This window comes from Rattus rattus, chromosome 3 (genome assembly GCF_011064425.1).
Source record: "Rattus rattus isolate New Zealand chromosome 3, Rrattus_CSIRO_v1, whole genome shotgun sequence".
Classification (NCBI taxonomy): Eukaryota; Metazoa; Chordata; class Mammalia; order Rodentia; family Muridae; genus Rattus; species Rattus rattus.
The window spans coordinates 23788470-23806703 of record NC_046156.1 but is presented as its reverse complement, the minus strand read 5'-3'; the positions used below and the strand labels follow the sequence as shown (position 1 = coordinate 23806703).

The following is an 18234-nucleotide window of genomic DNA, read 5'->3' as shown; positions in this document are numbered from 1 at the left end:
ATTAGAGGATGGGATGGAATCGAAAGCTGGAGTCCATCTCGGTGTCCCTCACCAGTCATCACCTCTGGGGCTGTGCTGATTGTGAGCTTTTGACCTATGCACTGAGGTGTTTAGAAGGAGCGCACCTGAGTAACCGAGTGGTGGGGCAGTTTGCAGAGGTCCTTTCTCCATGCTCTTAAAAGAACAAGTTGATGCATTCTTTCCAGATCTACCACCTGCAAATTGATGTCCTACAACTTGAGCCATTAAAGGTGCATGTTTTTGGATTGCACTGCAGGATCCACCATGGGCCGCCTGGAAGGGAAAGTCATCGTCCTGACAGCTGCCGCTCAAGGGATTGGCCGGGCTTCTGCATTAGTGAGTTCTTTCCTCCTCTTGTTCACTGTCCAAGTCCTGAGATGTGCTGTCTGGGCCAGGGTTGCTTCGTTCTCTCTACTGTTTTCTGTTTCTTTCCCCTTTTCTTCCTTTGCTTCCTTCCTTCCCTTCTTCTCCTCCTCCTCCTCCTCTTCCTCCTTCTTCTTCTGTTGCTGCTGCTTCAGCTTCTTTTCTCATACTCCTCCTCTTCTATTTCTTTCTGCAGCTTGAAATTGAACCCAGGATCTCAAACATGCTAAGCATACACTCCTGCCACTGAGCTGTGTTCCAGCCTTGCATTTAAGTCTTTACCTTTTAAACTTGTGATGTCTTTTTCAATGTATTCACAATGTATTCAATGTGTTTGTATGTGTATGTATGTGTTTATGTGTGTATGCATATGTGTATGTAGATGCATCTGTGAGTGTATGTATATGTTTATGTGTGTGTGTGTATGTGTGTATGCATGTATGTGCATGTATATTAGTGTGTGTGCATGTATATTAGTGTGCATGTGTGACTATATGTATGTGAATGTGTATGTACGTCCATTTTTCTCTTAAGTCTTCCCTTGAAATGGCACATGGAGGCCCTAGAGAGGGCTCACCAGGTAGAGGCACCGTCATCCAGGCCCTGCGACCTATTCTTGACCCCTGGGAAGGGGAAGGAGAAAATGTTACCACAATGTTGTCCTCTTACCTCCAAATTCATGCCATGGCCTGTACCCACACAGGAACAAACACACACACAGTAAGTAAATAAATAAACAAGCAAACAAATAAATAAATGTAAACAAAGAAGTAAAGCATGGACATGACCTCACCGCAGGGTAACACGATTGTAGAAAGGAAGCTAGAGGCACTAGGGGATTGTTTGTTTGTTTGTTTGTTTGTTTGTTTGTTTGTTTGTTGAAACAGGGTCTCACTGTGTACCCCTGGCTGTCTCCGTGTACAGACCAAGATGGCCTCACACTCACAGATATCCGAGTGCCTCTGCCTCTCAAGGTCTGGGATTAAAGGCGTGCGCCACCCACCCAGCTCTCAGATACAGCCTTTGGTTTGGGGGTTGTCCTTTTACTATTTATTTTTATTATTTCATGTACATGAATGCTTTACCTACGTGTACATACGTATTCCAAGCACATGGTCTCAGACCTCCTGGAGCTGAAGAGAACACAACTTTGAGCTGCCCTATGGGTGCTAGGACCAAACCCAACCTCTGAAAGAGCAACCAGTGCTTCTAACCACTGAGCATCTCTCCAGCCTCCAGTTAGAGGTTTTGTTTTAGTTTTTGAGACAGAGTTTCTCTGTGTGGCCTGTCCCTGTCCTGGAACTCTCTGTAGACCAGGCTGGCCTCGAACTCACAGAGAGCTGCCTGCCTCTGCCCCCCAAGTGCTGGGGTTAAAGGCATGGACCACTACCACCCGGCAAGGTTGGTTATTTTTTTGTTTTTGTTTTTTGTTTTTGATATTGTACTGTTCGCTCCAACGACTGACAAAAATAACCACAGTGCGGTAAGGGGGAATTGAGATATGGAAATTTCACTATTTTATAGGAAAACACAGCAAAAACACCATGAAAGGGAACAAAACTGCTTTCCACTTTTGAGAGCAATTTATCCGAGCAAGCAAAGGACTGACTTGCATTTTGTTTCTGGCAGGCTTTCGCAAGAGAAGGAGCCAAAGTCATAGCCACAGATATCAACGAGGCCAAACTCCAGGAGCTGGAAAATTACCCAGGTGAGCCACCCGACTGCGGCCTCACAGTCACGCAGCATAGGAAACAGGCACCGGGCAAGCATCACAAGGGGACTCCAGCTGGTCCACACACTCCTCTCCCAGTCACGCTCCTCCATATCATATCACATCCGGGACCCACAGGAAGCATTCTGGGCCGTCACGAGTGTAAGGGCGAGTGTGAAGGCACGTGCTTAAGGTTTTCTATTGCACAATGCTCTGAGGGCTTTCGCTCCTAATGACAAAGTTCTGTGAGAATTAGCAGTTGCCAGGTTAACTATTAATGACTCCTTCGCGGCTGCCCAAGACTCCTCTGGAGCAGCCTTGTCCCAAGGAACATGATATGATCCTCTTGTACTCTTGCAAAGATTTTTTTTGTAAGCGCCATTAAAAGCTAAAAGGCAGGGGGAAGTCGGCTGGTCATTTGGTTTTCTGTTGTATTTTAGTTTACTAGGTGGAAAATTGAGATGTTTCATGAAAACATGAAATCCACTGCATAACACAGAGTTTTTTTATTTTATGGTTTTGGTCTTATGTGTATGAATGGCTGACCTGCAGCAAGTGCACACAGTATCCCTGGCAGGCGGAAGACTGTGACGGAGCCTCTGGAACTGGAGTTACAGACGGCTGTTAACCAGCAGGGCGTGCTAAGAACCAAACCCAGATGTTCTAGAAAAGCTGACCGTGCTCTTAACTGCTGAGCCATCTCTGTAGTCCTAACAGACATCTTATCGAGGGAGTAGGAGAGGACTCTTTAAAATTTGTATATCTTTAAAAGAAATTTTTTTTTTACTTTTTTTTTTTTTTATTAACTTGAGTATTTCTTATATACATTTTGAGTGTTATTCCCTTTCCCGGTTTCCGGCCAAACATCCCCCTCCCCCCTCCCCTTCCTTATGGGTGTTCCCCTCCCCACCCTCCCCCCATTGCTGCCCTCCCCCCAACAGTCTAGTTCACTGGAGGTTCAGTCTTAGCAGGACCCAGGGCTTCCCCTTCCACTGGTGCTCTTACTAGGATATTCATTGCTACCTATGAGGTCAGAGTCCAGGGTCAGTCCATGTATAGTTAAAAGAAATTTTTTAAAGATCTGTTCCATTTTAATTTATGTGTATGTGAGCCTGTGTATGTGTGAGACCCCACAGAGGCCAGAGGGGACCTCAGAGCCTTCCAAGGGGGGTGCAGGCATCTGTGAGTCACCTGATGTGACAGCTGGGATGGGAGCTCCAGTCCTCGGACAGGGCGATAAGTGCTTCTGACCACTGAGCCATGTCTCCAGCCTGAGATGTGTGCACTTTAATATCCACTTGATGGACACGAGTCATCTACAGCCTGGGTGGAAATGCTGCTCCTCCTCCTCCTCCTCCTCCTCCTCCTCCTCTCCTCCCCCTCCTCCTCCTCCCCCTCCACTTCTTCATACTGCACACCGCTAATCAGCCAAGTCTTCGAGGTTACGTATTTTAGGAGTTCTCTGTAAATACATCTCTTTTACTTTTTTCGCCAGGTATTCAAACTCGAGTCCTCGATGTCACAAAGAAGAGACAAATTGATCAGTTCGCCTCAGAAATTGAGAGGATCGATGTTCTCTTTAATGTTGCTGGGTAATTGTGAACTTTTTATTTCACTCTGAGAAAGCTTTCTGTGATTTCATTAAAAAGAGTATTGCTAGTATAAAAGAATGACGAACTGACAGAACGTGGCATATTCCTTAGGAAGTTGGGGTGGATGTCACACGCCACTGTACAGTTCAGCCAGGGAGACAGCTATGTCACGTGACATGAACTTGGCGCCCATAGGCAGTTAAAGCTGATGAAAGGAGTGGGCAGCGACGGAAAGTCTGGAAATTAACCAAAGCAGTGGTTTCTGATGTTTCACTTTATAAGTGATCTGCTCGTCTGTCTGCAAGGTTATATCTGGAGACATAGCGATTGGCTTTTGGTCTTCAGCTATGTGGAGGATGCAGGAGACGGTTTGTGACTCTTGCTACAGGAAACTGGCCAAATGACTAACCTGTCGCATATGGGAAACACTCCCAACCACATCTTATAATTGACTATGCAATCTCAGTTCAGAGGACCAAGTCAGTAAGGACGCCAGGTTCAAGAAACTTCCCTAAGGAAGAGGGACTTGTAAGGGAGCAAAGATGACTTTCGAATTCTCTTTGTTCTTCCAGTTTGTGTACAGTGCTAGACGTCACTTTGATACACTGATATTGTATGGAGGTTTGCCTGCTGTTCTAGATGCAAACAGCCGCAATGTTACCTTACTACGCTGATCTATAGAGAGACACTGGTCTTCCTTCCAGTTTTGAGTTCCCTGTAGAACTTTGAGCCTGTGCCACCAGAGGGCACTGTTGCCCTGGGAACAGAAATCAAATGGCACAGCCTTTTTAAAGCACTGGTGTTCTCAATGCACTGTGTGTGAGCTCTGCAGCTTGTATGGCCAGGTCAAAGGTCAGAGGACAACTTGCAGGGGTCAGTCCTCGTCTACCACGCAGGTTCTGGGGATTGAACTCGAGTCCTTAGGCTTGGCAGCAAGAGCCACGTCTGAAGCCTGTCTGTCATTTTTATTTCATTCTCACCATGCATCTCCGGCTGGCCTGGAACTCAGTCTGTAGACAACCTAGTCTCATATTTAAAGAGATCTAGTACTCCTGAGTATTGGGACTAAAGGCACGGACTTTAATTGCAGGAGAGTGTGTGTGTGTGGTTGTTGTGGTGGTGGTGGTGGTTGCTGCTGCTGCTGCTGCTGCTGCTGTTGTATGTTTGTCCCTATAATCCTAGAGGTTATACAAAGGGCATGTGGCACGTGCTTAGCACGTACTTTCCTTCTGATCCTTTAATTGCATTTTTCCCCTCTGTTTAATCACTCTCTCAGTTTTGTCCACCACGGAACCATCCTGGACTGCGAGGAAAAAGACTGGGACTTCTCCATGAATCTCAACGTCCGCAGCATGTACCTGATGATCAAGGCATTCCTGCCCAAAGTGAGTGCGAGGACTGGCAGTCCGAGCAGGGCGTCAGCTTTCCCCCTGGGCGCACGGAGGATACACGTGTGTACTTGAGTGCGAGCATAGCCAGCAGGTGGACTGGTGAACATTTACAGCAAGGCAGTTTAGAGAGATTAATCCACTTAATGCTCCAGCTCTTACATTCAAGGAACATTTATTAAACATCTCCAATACCCCGAGCTCTGGGCTACACTGAGGAGACCCTGCAGAGAACGTAACCACTTCTCTTTTGAAGTTTCTTCATTCTTCGTTCTTTTTTGAAGAGAGTTTCTATTATGACAGGGTGAGGAACTCAACTGACATCTAAATATGTCCTGTAATACGTTGGGGTGGGAGTATAATGTGGATACAGTTCCTAGGGTAGCATGGAGGGCCTCTTGGACCACACTGGCAAATTGGGATTCTCAGAGGAAATGAAATGAAGGAAGGGGTGTGTGGGGAGATGGGCCAGGTTCTTGCTGCAGGAGAATCATCTGTGAGGTGAGTGATGTCTCGTCACATCAGCTGACTACACAGAGGGCACTCCTGACGGGGGAGGGAAAGGCTCTTGTAACTAGCAAATGACTAGAGTCAGCTGTGACGCCTGAAGCTCACCCCGTGGGCCTGAGCACTCACATCAAGGTGCCTGTGCCCTAGGGCTCTTTTTTCCCCCACTACAAAGAATTATGGTTTTGGATGTTTTTTTTTTTATTTTTTATTTGTGTGGGTTTCTCTCTCTCTCTCTCTCTCTCTCTCTCTCTCTCTCTCTCTCTCTCTCTTTCTGTGTGTGTGTGTGTGTGTGTGTGTGCGTGCGTCTCACGTGCTTACTTCCAGAGGCCAGAAAGGGCATCAGATCTCCTGGGACTCGAGGTACAGACTGGAAGAGCGACCAGTACTCTTAACCCTGAGCCATCTCTCAGCCCCTTTCTTTTGTGTGAGACAGAGTCTCACTATGTAGCCCCTGGCTGGCCTGGAACTTGATACAGACCAGGCTGACTTCAAACTCCCAGAGACCTACGTGCCTGTCTCCCCAGAGCAGGGACTAAAGGTGTGCACCACCATGCCCAACCTACATTTTACTGTCTAAACAGAGCAGCGCATGCCTTTTAGAGTGCAGGACTCTTCTGGGTGCTCCAGAAGGTGTAAATGCCTGAGCACATATCCTCAAGCCTGGCCTGGAGGCGAGTGTTTAAAGCAGTTGTGGCAAAGAGTGAACGAACACATGGAAGACTGGACCAGCTCCGCTGCCCTGGAGGCACACTTTCTGTGTTTGTTTCTGTTTTTATCAAGACGGATCTCACTACGTAGCTCTGGCTGTCCCAGAACTCACTATGTAGACCAAGCTGGCTTTGAACTCACAGAGATTCCTCTACCTTTGCCTCCCAAGTGCTGGAATTACCGGCATGCACCACTACACCCGGCTTGAAGGTATGCTTTTTTTTTTTTTTTTTTTTGGTTCTTTTTTTTTTGAGCTGGGGACCAAACCCAGGGCCTTTCGCTTCCTAGGCAAGCGCTCTACCGCTGAGCTAAATCCCCAACCCGAAGGTTTGCTTTTTAAGTACTTGATTAGTGCTTAAAGGATCTTTAGTCAGCCCACATAATATTGGACTCGCCATCCCTTTAAAAGTGTGTTTCCAGGCCGGAGGATGACTCAGAGATGAAGAGCGCTGCTGCTCTTCCAGAGGGCCTGGGTTCAGCTCCATGCATAGCGGCCTAAACTGACTGCAGCCCACACCCTTTTCTGGCCTCTGGAACATCCACACATGCAGCTTACACGCGCAGAAACACATTCACCTAAATAAAAATGTTACCTTTTGCCCTTTAATACTTTACAGATGTTGTTTGGGACCTTAATGTATCTGTTTGAAGACCAATACTTTGTGTAGGGTTTGCAGGAGGAACTGAAAGGGTCACAGAGGACAAGATGGTGGCACACATCAACACATTGTAAGCGCGGGTCTGAAGCAGAGGCCCGGGGAGTGGCTCTGAGGTACCATGCACGTGGAACTCAGGCTCTCAAGGGAATATTCTTTAAACACCCGCGCCCAATCATAAGGTTGTGATTCTAGCAATGATAAAATACACTTCTGCTTTTAGGGATGTAGAACCACAAGGCCTCCGCACCGGTTGTTTAAAGTGGCTTTTCCACAGGAGCAGGGCGCACGCCTGTAATCTCAGCGCTTGGAGCTTTGAGCAAAGCGCAGTCTTGGCGGGAAAGACGCATCTTACATCTTGCTTTCTAGTCTCGGACACTGGCGTTCGAGTCCCTGAGGACTCTGAGCCCCAGGTCACATGTCCTAGGAGACGGCACTTGTAGGATCTCATTGTCTGTCTCTTCCATCCCAGAATGAGGAAGACACATTTTGAGTCACTTCAGTCCTAGCCGTCCGGGGGTTTCTGTATCATTAACTATGACGCACAATTACCAGGTTAAACATTTCCAGGATGGAAAACCAGCGCAGATCTGAAAGGTCATTTGGTCAAAAATATAGGAACCGACAGAAGAATTGGTTTTCGGGATAAATGCACAGGAAACCATCCCTAGATTGCAAGGCCAGTCAAGAGGCGGAGACCAAGTCTGAAAATAGCATACGGAGAGTCATTGCCGAATGCGGGTCAGGTAGAAGAGAAGATCCATTTTAGCAAAACATCGGAGCTATCTTTGTTCCTTGGATGTTCTTCTTATTCACTTTTCCTCCTTGCTGTGCCTTATCAGGGTTGAACCCAGAGGGATTCAGACAACCCTGGCTAAATGAATCGAACTTCTCTCTCCAGAGGGTGGCCAAACATTGACCCTAGTGACTTAGAATGCCCAGGAATGCCAAGGAGCTGAGCTGAGCTCTGGCAATGGGGACAGAAAGGGTGTGTCTGAGGTACACTAGAGTGATATTCTGAGGTTCCTGGAGGTCAGTTGTTGTAGACCCCTGAATTCACGGGCATCCTGTGCAGGGAGCCAGGAGGACCAGCACACCATGACAGCACCATGACCCTGGGAGACAGGCTGGAAACAGCAGTGGAAGGAGTGGGCAGGACCGGGTAGGCTGTGTGAGTGTTAGGCTTATGACTTGCGTCTCTGAGGTGACTGAGTCCTGAGCTTTGCCTGGAAACTACTGAATTTCAGAGGGACATCGCCAGTCTACCCTAACGGACCTGTGCATGTTATCTAAGTGTTAAAAGTTGATTATGTCAGATAAGAAAAACGATAAACCAGACTATTGGCCCTGTTTTTCTGAGGCAGAGTCTTACCGCATATCACTGGCTGGCTTAGAACTCACCATGTGTATCAGGCTGGGCTTCAACTCACAAAGTTCTGCCTCCCTCTGCTTCCTGAGTGCTAGGATTAAAGGGGACAGGGCAGGAGGGATTATGTTTGGATTCAAGTCCCCTTCATTGTGTACAAAGGCACTTTGCAGCCAGGCGGGGCAGTGCACGCTGTTAGTGTGCACACCGTCAGTTCAGCACTCAGGGGATGCAGAACCTGGTGGAGCTCTATGAGTTCAAGGCCAGCCTGGTCAACAAATCAAGTTCAGGACAGCCAGGGCTACACAGAAAAACCCCATCTCAAAACAAGAAAACAAAACAACCAAAGGCACATTTAAGTAACTATTGCTTCCCCTCTACTATGTCCCTTGGCATGGTTGGTCACCCCAGCCTCACCTGTGTGCTTCGCCCATGCAGTCCATTCCTTGAAGTTTACCCTGTATTCTCTGATCTCGGGTATAATAAGCCCTAAGTATTAATATGGAGTGTAAGAAAAATGCCACCAGAAAGCGGATCATCTCGGCCACCCTAGCTCTGAGGCCTCCATTCACAAAACCTCTTTCCTACATTGCTTCTAAACACTGGTAAAGAAACTCATCCAGCAGGACAGATTTTCCCCCTAAGTCCCTCACACCACCTGTCAAGATCAGTTTCTGGAAAGAACCATCTTTATTTGATTCCCAGGATGTCACAGCCATGCCAGACATCCTGTTCTCTGGCTGGCGTCCTGTCCCCGGCCGCTCTCTGGACTCTGCCACTCCCCACTGACTTGGCTTTCTCTTCTGTGCCCTCCACCTGGCAAGTGGGTTCCACTGAGAAACTGGTACCCCGGGCTGACGTGCCGGTCATCCCAGCTCTTGTGAGGCAGAAGTGTGAGGATCTTGAAGGCCAGCCTGGGCTGCTATTTAAGAACCTGTCTCTAAAAAGCAGAGGGGGAAACAAAGAAAGAAAGGGTCGAGGTGGCTAGGAGTCGGTGCAAAGGTGCCAGTGACCGAGTGTATCAACCAGCAGAGTGGTGATGACTGAACCTTGTCTTGGCAGATGCTTGCTCAGAAATCTGGCAACATTATCAACATGTCTTCCGTGGCCTCCAGCATCAAAGGTAGTAATGCCTTCCTCAGAGTGGGGGGTGGGCTGAGTACACCCGGCCTGATGTTACAGCTGTTACCCGTCTTGGCCTTTCCCTGTATTCCTTCTGTATGTGTGGAAGTGAAAATTGAATTAGGAGAAGAAAAGATTTACCAGGGAAGTAATCTGAAATGATATGTTGAGTGCAAGCTGAGCTGGAAGCTCCTTGGGACCAAAAAAGAAAACAATTTTTTTCCACAGTACAAAAGGGGACAGAGTCTGTCTTGTGCCTCCTATAGTCTCAGGTAGCCCCTGGCCTCCCATTCCTACCTGGAGCCAAGGCTGGCTTGAATTCCTCCTGGTCTTCGAACCTCTGCCTCTGAAGTGCCAGGTTATAGGTGTGCAGTACCAGGCTTAGCTTCCGGGTCTGTTCTGTAGTACAGCAGAAGTCGGCACAAAGTGCTCCAAACACGAGTGGTCCTTGAGGTTACAACACAGGTAGGGGACCTGGACCCTCAAAGAGAAGTCAAGGAAAAAGGCTCAGACTAAACGGAGAGAATGTCCCAGCCTGGCATTCACGGGCTTGTGAGTTTGATACCTGGGGTGGGGCGAGGGCAGGATGGGAATGGGGAGGTACTGGGAGACAGGGCTTGGGGGAGGCTGATACTGGGATATAGAGTGAGTAAATAAATATATTTAAAAAAATGAAATCTCTGTTGAGACAGCATTCTTTCTCTTATAAAATATGGAACATACCCGAGTGGAAAGTGGCCTTTATACCTCTTCACTTAGGAAGTTTCTAAAAAGGAACGAGTGTTTCCTACCTGGTGTAGTGAAACCCGGTGACGGTGACAAGCAGGCGACTGCCGAAAAGCACATGCAGCATCTCAACACCAAAGTCTAAGTTAGGTTCTCTACACTGGCAGCACTTTCTCTAGTCAGACGCTGTATCGATCCCTATTGCAGAAGACCCTAGGTCAGTCGTTCTGCAAAGGGAAAGCAGATTTCAAATGGCTTTTCTTTTAATTAAAAAAAAAAATAAATAAATAAATAAGGAGTGTGATGGGAAGAAGTGAGAAAACGGTGAGTGGGGGACTCCCCTGTGCTCCTTTCTGAAGAAACAATGTCCCTGATTCCCTCCCTCCCAGGGGTGGAGAACAGATGTGTGTACAGTGCAACCAAGGCAGCTGTGATCGGCCTCACCAAGTCCGTGGCTGCAGACTTCATCCAGCAGGGCATCAGATGCAACTGTGTGTGCCCAGGTGAGCCCGGTGTCGGAGGGCTGGGAGCCTGGCCTTCTGTGACCGCTTGTCGCCATCGAGCGTTTTCATCAGCCTGTGTACCACATGTCCAGTTGCTTCCCACCACTGACAGACATCTGAACGAAAGGTTTGGCCTTCTTAAGAGAGCAGTATAGCTTTGGATAGACAGAGGTTCCAAGTCACCTGGAAGAAGCCTTCATGAAGGATTTAAAATCCAGCATGTGCGAGACGGTTTAGACTCAAGTGGCTGAGACACAAAACTGTTCCAGAACCTGTCGTTCTGAAAGCAAGACCATGGTGACCTTGTCCGTGGATAGTGGAAAAGCAGAGCATTCCTGTAGGACGGCAGACAGAAAGTCAGGGGAGCCAGGGGTCCAAACTGCCTTGGTAGTCCTGAATTGCTCTCTAGACCAGGCTGTCCTCGAGCTCACAAAGACCCCCCTGCCTCTGCTTCCAGACTGCTGGGATTAAAGGCGTGTGCACCACCATCGCCTGGCTCTACTGAGGTTTTCGATAGTCCACAGCCAGAATTGGGGGAGGGTGTCTACCAGATGGGCATGCAGGAATTGGGGATGTGTTGGTAGGAAAGCTGTGTGTCATTTAGGAAGTCCCATAGATGATTCTATTGGATTCTCAGGCTGGGAACCACAGACTTACCCAGGGGAAATGATTAACCATCCACCATGCCTGCCCTGCAGAGATTGGGATGCTCAGTCCCATCAAAGCCACAAGTAACATTGAGAAAAAGGGAACTCCACCCTGGCTGGAGAGATGGCTCAGTGGTTAAGAGTGGTTTCAGGGGTCCTGAGTTCAAATCCCAGCAACCCCATGGTGGCTCACAACCATCTGTAAAGGGATCAGATGCCCTCATCTGGTGTGTCTGAAGACAATGTACTTAAATATAATAAATAAATCTTAAAAACTCACTGTCCACACTTGACTACACCTGACCTTGGTGGCACTGGCCAGCAGGGGAAAAAAATTGGCAAAAGATCTAGAATATGTGGTTGTTTCGTAGGACTTGGAAAATCAAACTCTGGAACAAGGAACTGGCTGTGAGTCATGGAGACCATCCCAGGAGGAGAGAGTGGCTTAATGCCAACGGTTGTGAGTCACCATATCCAGCCAGATGTGTAGACATGGCACAGCAGACACCAGGACATGGGCTCGCACTAGCTCGCATTTAATATTTACCACTGTCAGCCACATGTAAAATGTGACACCCACTCAACACTGAGAGCTGTAGGATGTTGAAGACTGTTATAGTCAGCCCAAAGTGAACATGGGAAAAGTTTGGACTCTAAGTAGGCTCTTGACAAGCAAAACAGGAGATTTTGTAAATTGGTTAAATGGAATGTCTCTTCTGGAGTAATGAGGAGATGCAGACTAATGGAGAGAGTGGATCAGCTGAGGAGAAAATGGTGTGTGTGTGTGTGTGTGTGTGTGTGTGTGTGTGTGTGTGTGTGTGTCGTGTGTCGTGTATCAGGACGTGATGGAGAACCTAAGGAAAAGGTTCTACATGGGGGCAGGGTCTGATTGAAGATTCTCCATCTCTCCAGAAAATGACAAATGGTACCAGAATCAGGAAACATTTTCCGAACGGAGATCAGATCTATGTGTGGCCTTCTCAATCGTGTGGTCCACAAAGTCAAGAGGGTGCCTTAAAACTTTTATATGCACAGAGAGAACAAGTGATTCCCCAGAGTATTGCGATCCTGAAAACAAAACACAAACCCAGTGTTCCACGGAGAACTTACAGAGTACTTGAGTTAAGGAAAAGTCCTGTATAGGCTTGGGTACTAAATGGGTTTTAACTTTTTAATCCTTCTTATTTTTCCTTCTTAAGAAAAATAGTGTTTTTATTAGAACTTTTAATAATGGTTTAAAAAGCATATTTGAAACCAGTGAAAGCATGCAGATAGGTTAAGTCTATGGCCATGAACTGGAGCCCAGGATCCCCATGGAGAACTTCACAATAGAGCAGAATGGTTGCAGTCATAAGGGGGAAAAAATAGCATGACTGTGTGTCACTGAGAGAGTGGGTTAATTCACCCAGAGTCCCAGCCTGCTGTCACAGAGAACCACTCAGTGTGTGTGTGTGTGTGTGTGTGTGTGTGTGTGTGTGTGTGTGTGTGTGCGTGCATGTTTAAAAGCATTTTGATGTCATTTCAAAAGTTCTTACCCTTAGTGGTCAGGCAGGTAGAGCTCAGAGTGTCATTTAAGAGAAAGGACAAAGATTTCGCTGCTTGCTTACCATGTGGGAAAGGAATATAAGGTTTAATTCCCCTGTCAATTGAAGTAATCACATCGAATGTCTCCTTTGGTTTAGGAACGGTTGACACCCCATCTCTGCAAGAAAGAATACAAGCCAGAGATGATCCCAAAGAGGTATGAGCATCTAACAGTTTGAAAGTGTCCAAACATTTTGTCTAAAATTAAAAAAAAATGTAAATGCCCTGTTCCTTATCTAGATAGCTTCATAGATGTATGAATCTAGAGAGAAAACAAAGGATTGGGAGAGGGGAAAGTTACCGCTTGCTCAATGGAGATTTTCATTTGCCAGATGAAAAGCAGTAGCCGGGAGCTTGTGGTCAGTGGCACTAAGTGTCTATGGACTTATTACCCCTGAGCTGTGCACTTAGAATGGCCGAGACAGTTAGTTTAATATTACACGTCTGTGGCCTTCCTCCTCAGCTCCCATGCTGATATTGCAATCACGCACTGGCTTTGACCACAGTGGGCATTCCTAGTGGCATTCTGGTTTTGTTTATTTTGTTCTTGTTTTGGTTTTCGGCTTTTCAATACAAGGTTTCTCTGTGTAGCCCTGGCTGTCCTGGAATTCACTCTGTAGATCAGGCTAGCCTCAAACTCAGATCCACTGCCTCTGCCTCCCAAGCACTGGAACTAAAACTGTGTGACTGAACGCCCAGCCCCAGAGGCTTTCTTACCTGTCAAAGTATCCATGGATGTCAGTGTATCATGACTAGTTTGGGTAACATGGTTGGAAATCTCAAAGCAACTTCAGCTGATGGCCCTAGTCCCTCTGTAGGTCCCTCTGACTCCAGGTCCCCTGACAATGGTACTAGGGCACACATGTGCCAGCCCACATCTCTTATATTAAACTGTCTCTGGTCACAGGCACTGAAAGCTTTCCTAAACAGGCAGAAGACCGGAAGGTTTGCATCTGCAGAAGAGGTCGCCCTGCTCTGCGTATACTTGGCCTCGGATGAGGTGAGCACTTCTCTTCCCATTTGTACTTCTGTCACCCTGGGCTAACACATCTGCTCCTCTTCTCGGTCTAGTGAGTCTACGGTGTGTATGGCCAGAGTGCTCTGCCTACGTGATAGGAATAAGCTCTGGTCTCCTTTACTCAGAAGCCACTGTTGTGACAGCGGCTCTTCCTCATCAGCTTTTCCTGACTCAGCGTCATGGCACCCGTGAAAAATCCAGGAAAACGTTAAAGCGCACCACCTTCTGAGACATGTGCTTTTTAAAATGACAGTCGTGGACGTACTGGTTAAATATAAAAACCTCCTGGGCTAGCAAGATAACTCATGGGTAAACACCCTTTGCTGCCAATCGTGGTGACATAAAATCCCTGACACCCACACGGTGAATGGAGAGAACTGATTCCCGACAAGTTATCTTCCGACAGTCACTAGAGTGCCATGCACGCATGCGCACATACACGCACATAATAAAATGTAATTTTAAAAAGCCTCTCGATTATGAGAGTGGAAGGAGAGACATGAGCAGGTTACCAGGTTAATTGTGTTTGGGGGTGGAGTTGATAGGACTAGTGACCTGTTTGGGGAGGTCCGTGGTTTTTCCTTATCTTGTTTGTCATCGTGGAGAAATGCCTAATTTGGTCTCTTTGACTTTACATCTATTTAATAACCATTTCTTCCCCAGTGGCTAGTGTGAATGCAATGACTGATAAAGCCCAAACGCTTACAAGGTGCAGAGCATAAAAGCACTTTTGTTTTGAACCCACAACAGGCAGGAGCCACGACCGCACCTGTCTTTACCTTGGTGAACCAGTGAGGTTCGCTGGGATTCTGAACCAGAGCAGGACGGCTCACAGGCAGAGCATCATGGGAAAAGCCCTCCTTGGGGTGGGTGATCTCCTTCAGCATGTCCACCTCCATAAAGCTGGGGCAGAGGAGCCTTTGAGAATCTCGTGCTTTAGCTTCCCCAAGTGTGGGAAGTCTGTTTACCTCTGGGGTGCCGAGAGTCTTCGTCCCTTCCAATAGGCTCCGTTTGGATGGGGGTTACTTGCATTCTAGCTCCTCTCCCCAGTAACTTGGCGGCGCAACCCGCCTAGTTGATGACTCTGACCGACACAAAGGTTGAAAAGGTTTAGAAACGGCCCCACGGGACTGTTAGCCACAGTTTGTAGGAGCTACGGAATTGCTAGGTAAATTATCACTGAAGCAAACGTACCAGTCTTCACGTATTTAATGGAAAAATGTCATACTTTGACGTCTTTGCCTCTGCCTCTCAATGACTGCAGCTTTTAGATCAGTGTCAAACTAAGGATACAAACGTGAGAGCTTATTCTCCATTTTAAGTGAATAGATTGTTTTAATTTTTTAATTCTTCGACAGTGTCATACACCCCTATGATGGATTTTGAGCATATTTGTCTCCCATGAGTCTCTCTGTCTCCATCACTCCTTTCTTCCCAACAAGTCTCCCTCCTCCTCTCACTCCACAGCTTTTTTTTAAAGTGACTAAGTGTACCTAGGGCTGCCTTCTCCAGCAGGAGTATGGACTACCGACCAGTGGCTACCTCACTGAAGAAGACTCCTTTCCCCCAGCCGCCATTCACGAACGACCATTATCTTTTTTGCTAGCAATGAGGGTCTATGAGCCCCTCCCTCATCCAGGACGGAGTGTTAATGATCTCAGTCTCTTTCAGGTAGCCCCAGCCACCATGAATTCGTGAGTTCAAGGACCTTGTCATGTCCAGAAAGCAAGCTAAGATATTTTTAAACTTCTACCACAACTTCAGGATTAGTTCTCTGCAAAACAGAAATGTTTACAAACATGAGCCAATAATTTCTTTTAAAGCCTTTACTGTTGTACAGAATTGGGCATCTGAATCTAGTGTGGACTATTATTTGACATGTTAATGGATTGCAAGAATGATTGCTTATGGGCTGGAGAGATGGCTCAGTGGTCAAGAGCACTGGATGCTCTTCCAGAGGTCCTGAGTTCAAATCCCAGCAATCACATGGTGGCTCACAACCATCTGTCATGGGATCTGATGCCTTCTTCTGGTATGTCTGAAGACAGCTACAGTATACTTATCTATAATAAATAAATATTTTAAAAAAATGATTGCCTATATAAATGTTTAAAACACAGTTCATGTGCCTCCCCGAGTCGATCAATTAATAGGCACTGCCTGCTCTCCCCATCGTTAGCATGGCTAGTGGCTAACTCAGGTTTTAAACATGCATTAGTGGTCTGAAAGTTAGCTAGCTTTGAATGGCCGTGACTTTCAAAATGAAAACGAGTTGCTTTAGCATGTATTTATATCATCTCTCCTCAATTTTATGACACCCCTAACAGACCATGTAGCACGTGACATGCTCATAAGCCATCAAAAGGCCACTTGCCCCAGATCACGGGAAGCTCGGCTGTTCCAAACCATCCCACCTTTTTGTTTGTCTGTTTGTTTGTTTGTTTCTACATTCAATTAAAGTTTCTTGTTAGAATGGGAATCAAAAGTTTTATTATCTCACATAAGAAATGTTCAATATGCACCCTGGTCCACCTGTTGTCTCTCCTGTGCTTGACATTGTAGTCAGCCTATGTGACTGGCAACCCTGTCGTCATCGATGGAGGCTGGAGCCTGTGAGTGCATGGACCCCTGCTGGGAAGACAGCCCCTTCCTAGCCACAGAGAAAAGCAAACTGGCCGGGTGAGCGTCTCTCCTGAGTGACATTCATGAAAACAAGCCCTGTAAGGATTGTTCCCAAGAGCCACTCGTTAATAGTCTCTCGTCTCTTCTGAAACCATGGTCAATAAATCAAATAAAATGTATTGATTTTTTGGCAAAAGAGTAGTTTTTTTTTTTAAATAAGCAAAGATTTGTGAGATCTTACTGCATAGCAGATAACTATGGCTTGGGGCGGGGGAGGCTTTTGCTTCACTGTGCAAAGGCGAAAAGGCAGGGTCAAGGTGCTGGGAAACACCACATCTAGGGAGGGTCCCTTGCCAGTGTGCAGAGGGTCACAGTGCTGTGGCCTCACTTGAGAGAAGCAGAGAAGAAAGAGCACAGGCCTTTTTGGCTCTTTGTAAGGCATTCGTCCCAAACAAGAGAGAAATTTCTGTTACCTAATTACTTCCCGGAAGCCCTACCTCAGACCAGTATCGCAGTGGGGATTCACCTTGTAACACAGAAAATTTGGAAGGCCACCTTAGTTTATGGCAACAAATAAAATTAAAGTACGAAAACAAAAGAAGTTGGTAAAGAAAAGAATTCCTTTCCAGTTTCACTTCAGCTTTCAAAACTGAATGTTTTTGTAAAGTTCTGCATTGTCCCCTATGCTGATACTAACGAGATCTTTACACAATCATAAATACACACCACAGATAAAGATGAGCTGTCTTTGATGTCACAACAGGAGAATTTAGCCTTGTAACTACATTTTGTCTTGTTACATAAAAGAAAAATGGCCAAGTGTTTACCACGTATCAAGTGCTATTTTCTTTGTCTAGACATTGCTTAAGTCAGCAATTATATCCAAGATGGAACTAAGGATATATAATTAATGTGCAATACGGTCAATTTGAGAGGATTTCTGTAGATCAAATTCAGAGATGTTGTTCACTGGTTTCCAGGATAACAAGTTAAGAGCACATGAATTTGAAAATGGGCTCTGGGGCTGGAGAAATGTCTCAGTGGTTAAGAGCACTGACTACTCTTCCAGAGGTTCTGAGTTTAATTTTCAGCAACCACATGGTGGCTCACAACCATCTGTAATGGGATCTGATGCCCTCTTCTGGTGTGTCTGAAGACAGCTACAGTGTACCCACATACATGAAATAAATACATAAGTCTTTAAAAAAAGAAAAAGAAGAAAACAGGCTCTGCATAAATATAAGCAAGTCAGTAACAGGAGACAAGTGAAAAGTTTTTCTTTTATTGGATATTTTTTATTTACATTTTAAATGTTATCCCCTTTCCCGGTTTCTCCTCCAGAAACCTGATATCCTATCCCCCCTACCCGACACCCGCTTCTATGAGGGTGCTTCCTCACCCACCCACCTACTCCCTCCCACCTCCCCACACTGACATTCCCTACACTGGGGCATCAAGCCTTCACAGGACCAAGAGCCTCTCCTCCCATTGATGCCCTACAAGGTCCATCCTCTGCTACATATGCAGCTGGAGTCATAGGTCCCTCCATGTGTTCTCTTGGGATGGTGGTTTAGTCCCTGGGAGCTCTTGGGTGTCTGGTTGGTTGATATTGCTGTTCTTATGGGGTTGCAAACCCCTTCAGCTCCTTCAGTCCTTTCTCTAACACCTCCATTGGTGTCCCAGTGCTCAGTTCAATG

General features: G+C 46.6%; 1 protein-coding gene across 1 annotated transcript; it reads left to right on the top strand.

Annotated features, from left to right (window-relative positions):
- The first annotated feature begins 206 nt into the window (after positions 1 to 206).
- Positions 207 to 16733, top strand: Bdh2 (3-hydroxybutyrate dehydrogenase 2). The gene is made up of 9 exons (XM_032896621.1): positions 207 to 357; positions 2014 to 2092; positions 3591 to 3687; positions 4964 to 5072; positions 9378 to 9438; positions 10553 to 10666; positions 12996 to 13054; positions 13805 to 13897; positions 16478 to 16733. The coding sequence occupies exons 1-9, from the start codon at positions 256 to 258 to the stop codon at positions 16529 to 16531; spliced, it is 768 nt and encodes a 255-aa protein (XP_032752512.1). The 5' UTR covers positions 207 to 255; the 3' UTR covers positions 16532 to 16733.
- The last annotated feature ends 1501 nt before the right edge of the window (positions 16734 to 18234 follow it).